This window comes from Heterocephalus glaber, unplaced genomic scaffold, assembly GCF_053883595.1.
Source record: "Heterocephalus glaber isolate CG9 unplaced genomic scaffold, H.glaber_assembly_v1.0 deba00000809, whole genome shotgun sequence".
NCBI classification, from domain to species: Eukaryota; Metazoa; Chordata; class Mammalia; order Rodentia; family Bathyergidae; genus Heterocephalus; species Heterocephalus glaber.
Window position 1 is genome coordinate 4,288,200 of NW_028258163.1, and position 13,273 is coordinate 4,301,472.

Here is a 13,273-nt window from a genome sequence, read left to right on the forward strand (position 1 = left end):
ACTGTGGCCATCTGGAATCTGGAGTGGAAGCAGGCACAGCCTGGGAAGGAATGACATGGTGGTGGGAGGCTCCCATCACAGAGAAGCGACTCAAGCTGCACAGTTCAGGTTGAAGTTTTGGTTTTATTTTAAACACTCCTCTTATGCTTCACATAAAAGATCAGGAGAACAATCACATTCTTCCTTAGTCTGATTCCTGTTGCTGTAAATGAATACCACAGCCTAGTAGCTTGGAGAGGCTTTTCTGCTCTCAGTTCTGGAGGCTGGAAGCCCAAAAGAGGCACTGTGTCTGGTGAGGCCCCTGCTGCATAGTAACTGGGTGGAGGCCTTAAAGGACAAGCAAATGGGAGATCATGTTCATGCCACTGGGACCCCTCCTCCAAATACCAGTAACAAATAACTCAGGATTGAAGCTGCAACACATGCACTTCTAGGGGTCACACCCCAAACTGGCAAGGCTCCAGCAGCACTGACAGGACCACACCTTGCGTTCTAGCACATTTTGAGTGTCTGCAGGTGGCTTGTTCCAACTACTTGTTTGAAATGATCACCATTTCAGCTGCATTCAAACACAGCATGGGGTGGGACGGAGACATGAAATGGATCTTCCCCTTAAGATGGGACAAGACTGGGGTTGGTGAGGAGCTGACCCCACCTCTTGCAAACCTACGCTGCAAACAGCACTTGGCTGAAGGCCAGGACTAAAAGCTGGGAACAAGTGTCACTGGGCTGGGAGCCAAGAAAGCCAGTTCCTCCCTTGGGAGCTTAGTGGGTCCAACAACCCAGACCCAGGTCTCTCAGATAGTACCCGGTCTAGCGTGCTGTGCCCTGGAACCCAGGGCTGGTGTGGTCAGAACACTTCCATATGTGCCGTTAGCATCTGGATCCTGACTCTAATTCTGACTTTGAGACTCAAATTGTCTTTTACTGGGAGGGGGGTGTACCAGGGATTGAACCCAGAGCCTTCACACTGAGTTGGATCCCCAGCCCATTTTAATTTTTACAGACAGGGTCTCACTAAATTGTGAAGTTGCCTAGGGGTTGAACTTGTGCTCTTCCTGCTTCACTCTCCCAGAGTGCTGGTACTACAGGCGTGGACCACTAGCCCAGCTTGACTCAGTCTTTGAAAAACCTCAGGGATGCTATCAAGTATGGTAGCACATGCCTGTGGTCACAGCTACTCAGAAGCCTGAGGCAGAAGAATCACAAATTCAGGTCAGCCTGGGCAACTTGGCATGACCCTGTCTCAAAATAAAAAGGTCTGGGGATGTAGCTCAGCCCTCTGTGGTTCAATCGTCAACACAAAAAGAAAAGAAAAGAAAATCAGAGAGATTTGGGGCTGAGACTTCCTCTATCCCAAGGGCTGATTCTACCTTCTTCAGGTGTCTCATGACTGAAGAGCAAGCTGCCGCCCAGGAGCAGCACCTGGACCAGCCATTCTCCAAGATCGGATCTAGACAGGAGTCAGGAGCAAGTAGATTGTTTTTCCTCCAAACACTGGTTTAGGAGCAGAGAGGGGCTGGGCTGTCTCACAATGTTTAATACAAAATGGCAGCAGCCACTGGGCAGTGGTAAGACAGCCACAGGGCATCTAGAGAAATGCTCACAGGCAGCCTTGGCTGGAATTGGGCCGGGTGATTCAGGCCTCCTTGGTCAGGGCCTGTGCCTATTTCCCAGTCAGCTCTGGAAATCACCTGGCTGGGACCATCAGTGTGGTGAAGAAGGCTCCTGGGTGCTGCCCCTCCACACATCTGGCACAGGTGTCCTGAGCTGCTGGGAGTGGAGGCCTCAAGAAACTGGCAAACAGGTTAAGGGTTTGGGCTGCACTTGAGTGGGTGGGTCTGCCTGCCAGAGGTCCCCACAAGAGAAAGAGGTGGGCACCTGCGTGTCTATGGGTGCCACCCCTGAAGATGGGAAGTTGCAGAGCCAGGGCACGGTTACCAAAGCGCAGCCAACACTTGGGAAAAGACCTGCCAAGTCCGTGGGAAGCACTCCCGCTTGGCTGACCCAGCCGGGAGGCTGCAGTGTTGGCAGCCAGTGTGGAGAGCCCAGCCTCCTGCAGAGGCCAGCAGGCTGGTGGGCAAAGGCTGCAGGGCCTGCTTTGGTGTTCGGGAGAATGCCAGGTCTGCTTCTGAAGAAAGGCCTCTGGGTGCTGGGACGCGGGGCTCCTGGCCGCGGGGCTAGTGGAAATCTGTGTTGAAGGCTCTGCCGATGACCAGTCGTCTCACTTCGCTGGTCCCAGCCCCGATCTCATACAGCTTGGCATCTCGAAGAAAGCGGCCCATGGGAAAGTCATTGATGTAGCCATTGCCACCTGCAGTCAAAGTTTGGGCAGAGAAGAAAGGATAACACAAGCGGTGGGCGTGGGCAAAGGACAGCAAACAGAAGGCACAGTCCAGCTGTGTCTGTGGGGTCAGTCCCAGGAGCCCTGAGGACCCCAGCACCGCGCATGCTCACCTCCCTTCCGGCCTCACCCTCCCAGAGAGCTGGTATTGAAGGCGTGCACCGCCACACCCAGCTCATCTCAATCTTTTTTTTTTTTTTTCAGTACTGGAGATCGAACTCAGGACCTTGCGCTTGTGAGGCAGGTGTGGTGCTACTGAGCTAAATTTTCAGCCCTCAATATTTGAAAAACCTCAAGGATGGTGTCAGGTATGCCTGTGGTCCCAGTTACTCAGAAGGCTAAGGCAGAAGAATCACAAATTCAGGTCAGCCTGGGCAGCTTGGCGCGACCCTGTCCCAAAAGAAAAAGGTCTGGGGATGTATATAAAATGGTACCATGTCTCCACATGACCTACACACATGCACCCATGTTCTCTAAATCATCCATAGGGTACTTATTTAGATACTTGTATGTTTGGAGAATAATGACAAGAAAGGAAGGCTATGTGGGCTTGGAGAATATCGTGTTGGGGGTCAGGTGGGCAAGGGCTGGAGCTGAGGCTAGGAGGTCACCTGGGGTGGCAAGGACACCAGGCAAAGAAAGAGCCGAACTGCTGGCAGACACCGCAAAGCAGGAGGAGAAGAGACTGGCACAGGAGTCAGACCTGGGCTGCAAGGCTCCAGTCTGTGTCTTTACCCACTGGGCAGCAGGGAATCGAGGCAGTTCCACCCGAGGAATCTCTTTCCCCCACGTCCCCATGAGGCCAGGTGGGGAGGAGGAGAGTGTCACTGCTGAAGGTGGTTGCTGTAAACATAGTTTATAGCAGCATAACTCACAATTGGTAAGTTATGGAAGTGGCCTGTGTGCCTGTCAGCAGATGAATAGAGGAAGTAAATGTAGTATATACACAATGGAGTACTACTCAGCCATAAAGAAGGATAATTTTGGCCCAGGGATTTAGCTCAGTGGTTTCACCGCCTGCTGTGCAAGCGCAAGGACCTGAGTTCGATCCCTGGTACCAAAAAAGAAAGAAAGAAAGAAAGAAGGATAATTTTAAGTCATGTATAGGAAGATGGATGGGTCTTGGAACCATAATACTAAGTGAAATCAGACACAAGTTAAATAATACATGGTTGGTGTTCACAGCCGCCACCGTGCCGCTGCCGCTCTCCAATGCCAGCGCCGCCTCCGGCTCGCCGAGCTCCAGCTGAGGGAGAAAGGGGTTAAGGAGGTTCCTGTACCATGGCTCGTACAAAGCAGACTGCCCGCAAATCCACTGGTGGTAAAGCGCCCAGGAAACAACTGGCTACAAAAGCCGCTCGCAAGAGTGCGCCCTCTACTGGAGGGGTGAAGAAACCTCATCGTTACAGGCCTGGGACTGTGGTGCTCCGTGAAATTAGACGTTATCAGAAGTCCACTGAACTTCTGATTCGCAAACTCCCTTTCCAGCATCTGGTGCGAGAAATTGCTCAGGACTTCAAAACAGATCTGCGCTTCCAGAGTGCAGCTATTGGTGCTTTGCAGGAGGCAAGTGAGGCCTACCTGGTTAGCCTGTTTGAAGATACTAATCTGTGTGCCATCCATGCCAAACGTGTAACAATTATGCCAAAAGATATCCAGCTAGCACGCCGCATACGTGGAGAACGTGCCTAAGAGTCCATTATGGTGGGAAGCATTTCATTCTCAAAAAAGTTTTTTTCTCTTCTTCCTGTTATTGGTAGTTCTGAATGTTAGATATTTTTTTTCCTTGAGGTCAAAAGGTACCTAAGTACATGATTGCGAGTGGAAAATAGGGGACAGAAATCAGGTATTGGCAGTTTTTCCATTTTCATTTGTGTGTGAATTTTTAATATTAATGCGGGGATGTAAAGCATTAATGCAAGTCAAAATGTTTCAGTGAACAAGTTTCAGCAGTTCAACTTTATAACAATTATAAATAAACCTGTTAAATTTTTCTGGACAATGGCAGCATTTGGATTTTTTTTTAAACAAGTAAATTTCTTATTGACGGCAACTAAATGGTGTTTGTAGCATTTTTATCATACAGTAGATTCCATCTAGTCATTATACTTTTCTGAGTTGTCTTAAACATGCTAGTACATATTTTTAATGTTGTCTGTCTTTCTGTGCTGTTCCTGTAAGTTGGCTATTAAAATACATTAAACTGTAAAAAAAATAAAATAAAATAATAATAATACATGGTTTCTCTAATATAAGTAATTTAAAGAGCAAAATAAAAGAGATGGCAATAGGCCAGGAATTTAGCTCAGTGGTGCTGTTACCTGCCTTGCAAGCACAAGGTCCTGAGTTCGATCCCTGGTACCACAAAAAAAAAAAAGAGATGGCAGGAAATGAGGGGGACTCTGGAGATGGGAAGGGGACCTGTGGAAGGTGAGGAGGGTGTGGGGAGAGGCAATAAAAATGACCAAGATTCCATACGTATATGTACCAGTTCCCTAAGATGAATGGAATTATTATGTATCACAAACATATCATTTTTTTTAAAAAAAGGTAGTAGCTGCTTGTGTCCCCCAGAAGTTTTCTCAAAGTGCTTTTCCATTTCCTCCTAACTGGGGCACCAAAAGGCTGTGGCCAGCTCAGCCGGGGCTGGCACAGGTGGAGAGGCAGCTCCAGAGGGAGGGTGTAGGACACTCACCGAAGCACTGGATGCCATCCAGGGCCACCTGCGTGGCGCACTCGGCCGAGAAGAGAATCACCCCGGCACAGTCCTGGGGAGGAAGCCGGGTCAGCAGATCCCACCTGCATGTGGTGTAGTCCTGACCGCCCCCTCCGGCTGGCCCTCACCTTGGCCGTGCAGTGGCCCTCATCACAGGCCTTGGCCACGTTGTAGACGTACTGCCGACTCGCCGCAAGGCGGGTGTACATGTCCGCCATCTTCCCCTGCATCAACTGGGCCCAAAGGGAGGTAGAGTCAGAGGGCCAGGACACTTCCCCTGTCGCCAAAGCTAGTCAGCAGCAGTGGCAACCTGGCAGCCAGGAATGGGAATCGGAACACAGAGGAGAGAGGACTCGCCTAGGATGGCAGAAACGGGAACAGATCTTGGAGGAAGGCCAGAGCGCTGCTGCTCCCCTGGGGGAGCTGCACCCTGGAATGGCCCTTTCGGTGTCCCAAAGCCCTTGTCCCCAAGGCACTTCGGATCTGCCTCAACTTGCATCAACATCCTGCAGCTTCTTCAGACCAACAGGATCAGACTAGAAAGGCCACAGCCCTTCCCTTAAGCCCCCCACAGGCTGCACACGCCACCCCCAGCCTCCCTACGTCTAGTTCATACATCTCAACTAGAAATGGGGCAAGGCGGTGCACAGCCCGAACACTTTCAAAGCCAGGCTGTGTGTGCACGCAGCTGGTGCTCTCAGCATGTGAGGTCCCTGTGCTACACAAGGGCAGTCAGTGTCCACAGTGCAGGCCCTCCTTCCTTACCCATGACACCAAAGCCCATGCCAAGGAAAGAGGACTTCCCGGCAAAGTAGTCTGCTCACCTGGAAGTGCCCGATCTTCTGGCCAAAGGCCTCCCTCATGTGTAAGTAAGGAATGGTGTGGTCAAGGACAGCTTGCATCAACCTGCCAGGAAGGACAAGAATGTTGTGGAGGTGTGTCACCATCCCACCGGTGCCAATTGGGTCAGCAGCATGTCAGAGAAAGGCCTGGTAAGAGAGCTCAGCAAGATAAGGACCTGCGAAACTCCTTCTACCTTGCCTGTCACAGCACCAGCTGCCCACACTCTACCTGTTTTTCAAGGCTGGAGGGAGGTGGGAGAGGGCACCTCCCTATAGGGTGCCTAAGGCCAAGGCCTGGCCTGCCTCTCCTTTCACACCCACCTCAAGCAGAACTACTGCTCTGCTCTGTCACATGATGACATTTCTTTCCCTTCTGTGTAAAGAAATTCAACGTAGGGAGAGGGGTTTGTCTCCAAGACAGGCACAGCCAAAAGGTCGCTCCCTTTGTCTCTAAGGGGAAGGTTGCTACTGCTTCTGAGGCCTGCTCTTGCCAGAGAGGTTGAAGGACCTCAGTTCCCAGACACTTTGTGCTTACCCAGAGGGGCCCCAGCTACCCCTGTGCCCCCAGCCTCGCACTTACCCAAGGGGCCCACCTGCCAGCACCAGGCGCTCCAGGTCCAGCCCGCTCATCAGCACATAGACACCCTTACGCTCCTGGCCCAGGATGTTGGCAGCTGCCGGGATGAATGGTGATCAGAGAGGGCTGCTGGCAGCCTCTGCCCTTTTTTTGTTTTTATTTTTGCAGTCCTGGGGATTGAACCAAGGGCTTTGACACGGAGCTATATCCCCATTCTGGTTTAGATCTAGAATGTCCCCCCAAAGGTTCAGATGCTTGGAAGGTGATTGGATCTTGGGTACACTAGACCCACACCGGTGAATTAATCCACTGAAGATTCGATCTCCGGCACCAAAAAAAAAAAAAAAAAATCCACTGAAGAGTTCAGAGCTGTGTGTGCAGTTAGGAGGTGGGGTCTGCTTGGAAGAGGCAGGTCATTGGGGCATGATCTGAAAAGATTTGTCCACGTAGGCCCTTCTACCATCTCCTTTCTGCCTTGTTTGTATTGGGCATTTTGTTCCAGTGACAAGAAAGTGACTAAGACAATTCTCATCCCTTCTTTTAAATTTTTATTTTCAATTTTAAAAGATTTTTTTGTTGTTTTTTGAGCCAGAGTCTCGCTATGTCAGCCTGGCCTTGAATTCACGGCAGTTCTCCTGCCTTAGCCTCCCGAGTGCTGGGATTACAGGCATGTGCCACTATGCTCGGCTCTTAAATTTTATTTTGAAAGAAGGTCTCACTAGATTGCTAAATTGCCCAGGCTGGGCTTGAACTTACCACCCTCCTGCCTCAGCCACCCAGAGTGCTGTAATTTCAAGTGTGCAACACCACATCCCATTGCCTCTTCACATTTTACAAAAGGTACTGGGTTTAGCTCAGTGTGGTGCAGCACACCTGAAATCCCAGCACTCTGGGAGGCTCAGGCGTAAGGATCACAAGCTGGAGCCCAGCCCGGGCAACTTAGCGACTTAGTGAGACCCTGTCTGGAAATAAAAATAAAAAGGGCTGGAGATGTAGCTCAGTGTGAAGGCCTTGGGTTCAATTCTCAGTACTGAAAAAAGGGGGTGGTGTTGATAAATGCTTTTACCCAAGGCACGGAGATGTTACTTGACCTTCCACTAGGGTTCCGGTGAGAGCAAAGGACCCTTTTTGCCATTTCCAGTCTGAAATGGAGTTTCCAGGACCCCCACACCGTCCAGAACACAAGATACAAAGCCCTAAATTGTCAGATCTTTCCCTGCTCTCCCTGGGCTCCTTTGGATGGGAAAGTAGAAAAGCTAATTGGTCTCGGAGATCCCCCGTTCCTCTTAGGTTCTTTCTACACCTGGACCCACAGAGGAACCACAGAAGTGCTCTCCTCCAGCTGTTTGCTTTGGTCCAGGGTCGCCTCCCCACAGGGTGGCCTATGAAAGCTGCTTTGTCCAGGAGCCGGGCCATTCCATGCCAGTCACTGAAGCTGCCGAGCAAGCACCTGTCTTGCTAGAAAGCTAGGAGAATGGATGACCTTGGGAGGTGTGGGCAGGAAACTCAGAGTACAGAGATTCGACACCACTGACCTGCCTTTCATGCTACTGACTTGCACAGGTCCCCTCCCTAGACGTCCCTTCCAACTACAGCAGACTTTTTGGGGGTGGCAGGTTGTGGGGGTGGGGGGTAGTCTGTGGCTAAGGCATGAGCAGTCCTACTTGGTGACCAGAGCTATGCCCTTGGGTGTGCTGGCTCCCCATGGTGCTACATGGGGTCCTATTTCCAGCTAGAACTCAGGGGAGAACACCCGCCTACCACGACCACACTGCCTCTCGTGCCCTGAGCTTCTTCAGACGGCTTGTTAGTGTCACGAATGAGTAACACTGAGGCTGCACAGATAAAGGTACAGGAAGTCTGAAGGCTAGGAGCAGGCAGGGGTAGCTCTGACCTTTTGCCCCAGCTACTGAAACACAAACCCCAGTCGGTGCATAATTCACAGAGGAAACATCCCCTTCCTCCTCCCAGCCAGGCCAGCATTCCTGGTCCAGCCGTCCACATGCCTTGTCAGGGACCAGCTAATGAGTAAGCACAGGGGCTTTCTCTCAGCCTGAGAACAACCAGATGAGGTCGTGAAGGGGTCAAGGCGGAGGAGGGCTCCTCATTCTCAGAGACTCTTACCAGGAACTTTGCAGTCTTCGAAGATCAGCTCACAGGTGTTCGAGCCCCTCATTCCCAGCTTGTCCAGCTTCTCGGCGGTGCTGAAGCCTGGCATTCCCTTCACAGAAAACAAAAGGAGGCCCTGGCTAGGCTTTCCCAAGGGGGTCTGGTAAAGGAAAGGCCTTTTTCTTTTCCGCAGGTCCCCACACCTGCCCGGCACCCACGCCGGGGTGAGACTGCTCCAGTCCCAGGACCCCACCTCCTCTGCTGCTGCTTTGCCTTCTCCCCAGTTTTCATGGGAGCAGTTAGCTCCTCCCCAGTGAAACTCCCAACCCTGCCTGACTCTGCTTCCCTCCTCCAGGGGCTATTACTCCCAGGGCATTCACTTCCTCTGACCTTCTTGGTTTTCTGCCATCTGTTCCTAATGGAGTCCTGCCAGAGACGGATGCAGCCACTTGCATGCCTGTGTGCTGGCAGGTGCCCAGCAGGGCGCTGGCAATGGACTCTGGGCAGGTAAGGGCGGGTGGTGTTACCCCACAACCTGGAGGTTTCTAGTCACAGCCAGTCCCCTTCTGTGCCAGTCCTGGACAGCTGTTGTCCCCTCATCTAGGGAGGGTGCCTCAGACCTCTGCACACACATTCATCTGTCTCTCTACGGGGCCTGGGGCACAGCTCAGTGGCAGACTGGCTTATCTAGCCGGGATGAGCCTCTGGGTTCCATTCCCAGTACCCTTCCTTCTTCTTCCTCTTTACTAAAGCATTTGCTCCGGTTCCCATACTTTGAAAAACAGCCCAAACTCCCAAGTTTTAATTCTGAGGCCTGTTCTACCTTTCTCTTGCATTCACTGTCAAGACTGTCTCTCTCTTGCCCAGCTCACTAAGGACATCCTGGCTGTCAAAGCTAGTGGCCTTCTTTCAGTCCTCCTCTTCTTGGACCTCTTTGTACAATCCAGACGTGACCCATCCTCCCTGGATTTGACTTTGGTCACCCTCCTCTCAGTCTCCTTAGCTGTCCTCTCTGTCTCCCCATGCCACCGGAGCAGAACACACAACACTGACTGGCCAGACGGCGCTACCTCTGGTCTCTGCCAGGATGGAGAAGCCTCCTCGACCATGCATCCACCATCCTTACCTTCTCTACAATGAAGGCCGTGATGCCCCCGGAAGCTGGCACAGCAGCCACATCTGTCTTGGCGTAGACAATGAGGACGTCGGCATCGGGGCCATTGGTGATCCAGAACTTGTTGCCATTCAGGACATAGTGATCTCCTAAGGGCAGGACATGGGCTCCCTGCTCAAGCCAGCTTGGCCTGTGTGAGTCAGGTAGTCACAGAGCTTCCTATGAGGGAGAAGCTGCTCAGCTGAGAAGCATGCTGGAAACCCGGCAGGGGCCACCCCAACTACTCCCTCATTCTGCAAAAGTTTGTTCCTCTGCCTGTTTCAGCTCCGTAAGTTGACAGTGGCCTTACCTTTCTTTTCCGCTTTCAGCTTCATGGAGACAACATCAGAGCCAGCATTGGGCTCGCTCATGGCCAAGGCTCCAATGTACTCGCCACTGATCAGCTACAGGGAAAACCACAAGCTTGATTAGGGCCCTTGCAGCTTCTTCCAGCTGCTCTGCCATGGCCTCTTCCTGCTGGCACTGGGTCCCAGCACACTCTCAGGACAAGTTGTCCCCAGCATCCACAAGGCCAGTAGTGCTGCAGGTAGAACCTGTGACCTCATGCACAATAGGTGAGCTCTCCCTGAGCTGCACCACCAGTGCCCAATTCCACTGAATGCCTGGCCTTCTATTTCTCTTCAATTGTTGCCTATGTAGTGCCCAACTCAGGAGTTCTAGCCCTATTTTCAATTTGTTTTGTACATAAACTTTATATTTTTGCTGGGTATGGTGGTGCATGCCTATAATCCCAGCCCTGGGAGGCTGCAGCAGGTGGATCACAAGTTTGAAGCCAGCCTGGGCTACATAGTGGCTTCAGTTCAACACCAGCCTGAACTACATAGCAAGACCCTGTCTCAAAACAAACAAACCTAAAATTGTAGTCAAAGCAACTCTGGGCCCATGACCTCACCTTGGGAAGGTATTTCTCCTTCTGAGTCTCATTCCCGTTGCGCACAATCTGGTTGATGCAGAGGTTGGAGTGGGCGCCGTAGCTGAGGCCCACTGATCCAGAAGCTCTTGATATCTCCTCCATCACCAGCACGTGCTCCAGGTAGCCCAGGCCAGAGCCACCGTACTGAACTGGGAGGGATAGCGGAGGGGGCAGAAGGGCAGCTGGTTATACTGGAGCACAGCAGGAACCTCACGTTAATGGCTAACTCTTGCAGCACCTGTTCCAGTTCCCCAGCCAGGCCAACAGGCAGTTGCTGTAGGCTCTTCTAAGCCCACAGAACTGATCTGTTTTGGGGAGCTGGCCAAGCTACAGTTCAGAAGACAGTCATTGCCACTCCCAGCCTTACCCCATCTTACACAATGAGCAGCACTATTACAAAAGCTACAGAAGCAGAAGTAGATGAGTGAACAGAGAGTAACAGAAACACAAAGGTGGACCAGTAGGCTGCGTCCAAAGCACCAAGAACCAGAGATGAAGCCAAGAACATGTGCAAGGACCTTGGGAAGGCAAGACTTTTTTTTTTTTGGCAATACGGGGATCAAACCCAGGACCTTGCGCTTGCCAGGCAGGCACAGCACCACTGAGCTACATCCCCAGCCCAAGGCAAGACTTTTGTAGAACTGCTTTGGACCCAAAGTGGGACCAGTAACAGGTGAAGTGACAGATAACAGACAGATGAGTAACCACTGTCAAGTGGAAGCCTGGGACACATAGTGAGTTCAAGCCCAGCCTGTACTACATAGTGAGATTTTGTCTCTAAAAGAAAAAAAGCTCTCCCTTTAGATGGTTTTATCTGATTTTTCTTTTTCTTTTTTTTTTTTTTTTTTGGTACCGGGGATCGAACTCGGGTCCTTAGCTTGCGAGGCAGGCGGTGGAACCACTGAGCTAAATCCCTGGCCCTTTCTTTTCTTTTTTTAAACCTGATCCAGAGCTTTCTGTATGCTAAGCCCACATTCTACCACTGAGCTGCATGATTTCTTTCTTTCTTTTTTTTTTGGTACCAGGGATCAAACTCAGGACCTTACGCTTGCAAGGCAGGCAGCAGAACCACTGAGCTAAATCCCCGGCCCTACCAGCCACTTGTTGGACAGAGCTTAGGAATCATAGCGGTAAGTCTGAGTCCCTAGGACAACTGCTGTACACAGAGAATTTCCCAGGGCATATGAAGAAAGTGTTCTTTCGGGAAAGAAGCTATACTCACCCGGGGCTGTGATGCCCAATACCCCCAGGCTCCCGAGCTGTTTCCAAAACTCCTGTCAAGAGAATGGGGTGGACGGTGCTGTAAGAAGGCAGCCAGCCACATTTGGGTGGAAAACAGACCTGTGCTTCCACGGAAAGAGCTCCATCTTTCGGGAGGTTTCTGTTACCAGGAAATGATGTGAGCTCTTTCAGGCAACAGTGCAACTTAACCACCCGCCAACCCAACCCCACCCACCCCCCCACCCCACCCCACCCCACCCACCCCACCCCACCCCACCCCTGCCTTGGACTTAACTCACTCGAAGGTCCTTGAACTCGTTGCTCTGATCAATCTCCTGGGCCTTGGGAGCCAGGTGCTCCTGAAGAAACTTAGACATGGTCTGACGAAGCTAGAGGGAGAGAGGTGGGCAGATGGCACTGAAACCAAGCCACTGCAGCAGCATCTCCACTACTGAGGACAAAGTTAGGGAGCCAGGACACAAGTGACCACACCAAACGGCATAGATCAAAACTCGGGCTTCAATAGTTTATGCTTCCTCAGAATAAGATCACCTTTTAATTTTTGGTACCGGGATTGAACTTGGGACCTTGCGCTCTCGAGGCAGGCGGCGGCACCACTGAGCTAAATCCCCGGCCCAAGATCGCCCTTTAAAAAATCTCGGTTTAAATGGCTTGATGATTTAAAAAACGCCTAATGTTGATGGTTTTTCTAATTGCTACTCTCCTGTATAAAGCTAGCCCATCTCTTTCCTTCATACTTATAATGAAATACAGGCTCCTTACCCAGGCCTACAAAGCCTGCAGGAAGGGCCCCCCGGGGCCTTCCAGGTAGATTCCACCCCCCAACCCTCGAGGAGCTCTACCCACGCCTCCATCAGGTCTCGGTATGTGTCAGGCTCTTTACTAACACAGAGCTTTAGACTAAAAAACGTTGTGATTACAGAATCCCTTGGGTGGAAAGATAGAACTAGGATGCAAGCCTGAAATCTCTGCCAGCTACGACCCAGGTGCTTTGTCGTTTAGTAGACGCACAAGAGCACGCCTGACGCTACCAGATAATCAGACGGCTCTCAGGCAGCCCAACCAGGCCCGGGGCCAAGCTTCGTTCCGAAGGCCCCGTAAGCACCGGCGGGCTCTGCAGAGGCGACCTTGGGATCGGTCTCCCTACTTGCTTCTGCTCCTCGCTTAGCCGGTTGATCGCATCGTCCACGGGCAACACAGAATGGGCCCGCCGAGAAACCAGGTTGACGAGGGGCAGCAGCGGTGGCTGCAGCCTCCAGCTCGACACAGGCCGACAGAGGAGTCGGATCGCAGTCGCCATCTCTGCCTTGCTCCAGGAGCCAGATGTACCACTGAGCCAGCCAGCCCTTCCGACTG

At 51.8% G+C, this 13,273-nt stretch overlaps 2 protein-coding genes across 8 annotated transcripts; one reads left to right on the forward strand and one right to left on the reverse strand.

Annotated features, from left to right (window-relative positions):
- Window positions 1–103: 103 nt before the first annotated feature.
- Ivd (isovaleryl-CoA dehydrogenase) lies at window positions 104–13,272 on the reverse strand. 7 transcript variants are annotated; one of them, XM_087207504.1, is made up of 13 exons: window positions 13,065–13,272; window positions 12,196–12,285; window positions 11,898–11,949; window positions 10,655–10,824; window positions 10,052–10,145; window positions 9,715–9,851; window positions 8,604–8,700; window positions 6,483–6,576; window positions 5,885–5,966; window positions 5,189–5,293; window positions 5,040–5,112; window positions 3,513–3,590; window positions 104–2,314 (listed from the first exon to the last, which is right to left on the reverse strand). In XM_087207504.1, exons 1-13 carry the CDS (start codon window positions 13,215–13,217, stop codon window positions 2,181–2,183), a joined length of 1,359 nt encoding a protein of 452 aa, XP_087063630.1. In that variant the 5' UTR covers window positions 13,218–13,272; the 3' UTR covers window positions 104–2,180. The 7 variants fall into 7 exon arrangements, 6 of the variants coding, with proteins under 6 accessions (XP_087063630.1, XP_087063629.1, XP_087063632.1 ...); XM_087207503.1 differs by having other exon boundaries at window positions 13,023–13,267; XM_087207506.1 differs by lacking the exon at window positions 13,065–13,272 and adding an exon at window positions 12,949–12,971.
- Window positions 3,582–4,253, forward strand: LOC101710522 (histone H3.3A-like). The gene has a single exon (XM_004861556.4). The coding sequence runs from the start codon at window positions 3,626–3,628 to the stop codon at window positions 4,034–4,036; it is 411 nt and encodes a 136-aa protein (XP_004861613.1). The 5' UTR covers window positions 3,582–3,625; the 3' UTR covers window positions 4,037–4,253.
- Window position 13,273: the final 1 nt, after the last annotated feature.

Excerpts from the sequence above, each read along its gene's own strand:
- LOC101710522 (XM_004861556.4), top strand. The coding sequence starts at position 3,626 with ATGGCTCGTACAAAGCAGACTGCCCGCAAATCCACTGGTGGTAAAGCG.
- Ivd (XM_087207503.1), bottom strand. The coding sequence starts at position 13,217 with ATGGCGACTGCGATCCGACTCCTCTGTCGGCCTGTGTCGAGCTGGAGG. Across the intron at positions 11,950-12,195 it reads ACGAGTTCAAGGACCTTCGA|GAGTTTTGGAAACAGCTCGG; the intron begins GTGAGTTAAGTC and ends TTCTCTTGACAG. Across the intron at positions 8,701-9,714 it reads CGGCCTTCATTGTAGAGAAG|GGAATGCCAGGCTTCAGCAC; the intron begins GTAAGGATGGTG and ends TTTTCTGTGAAG.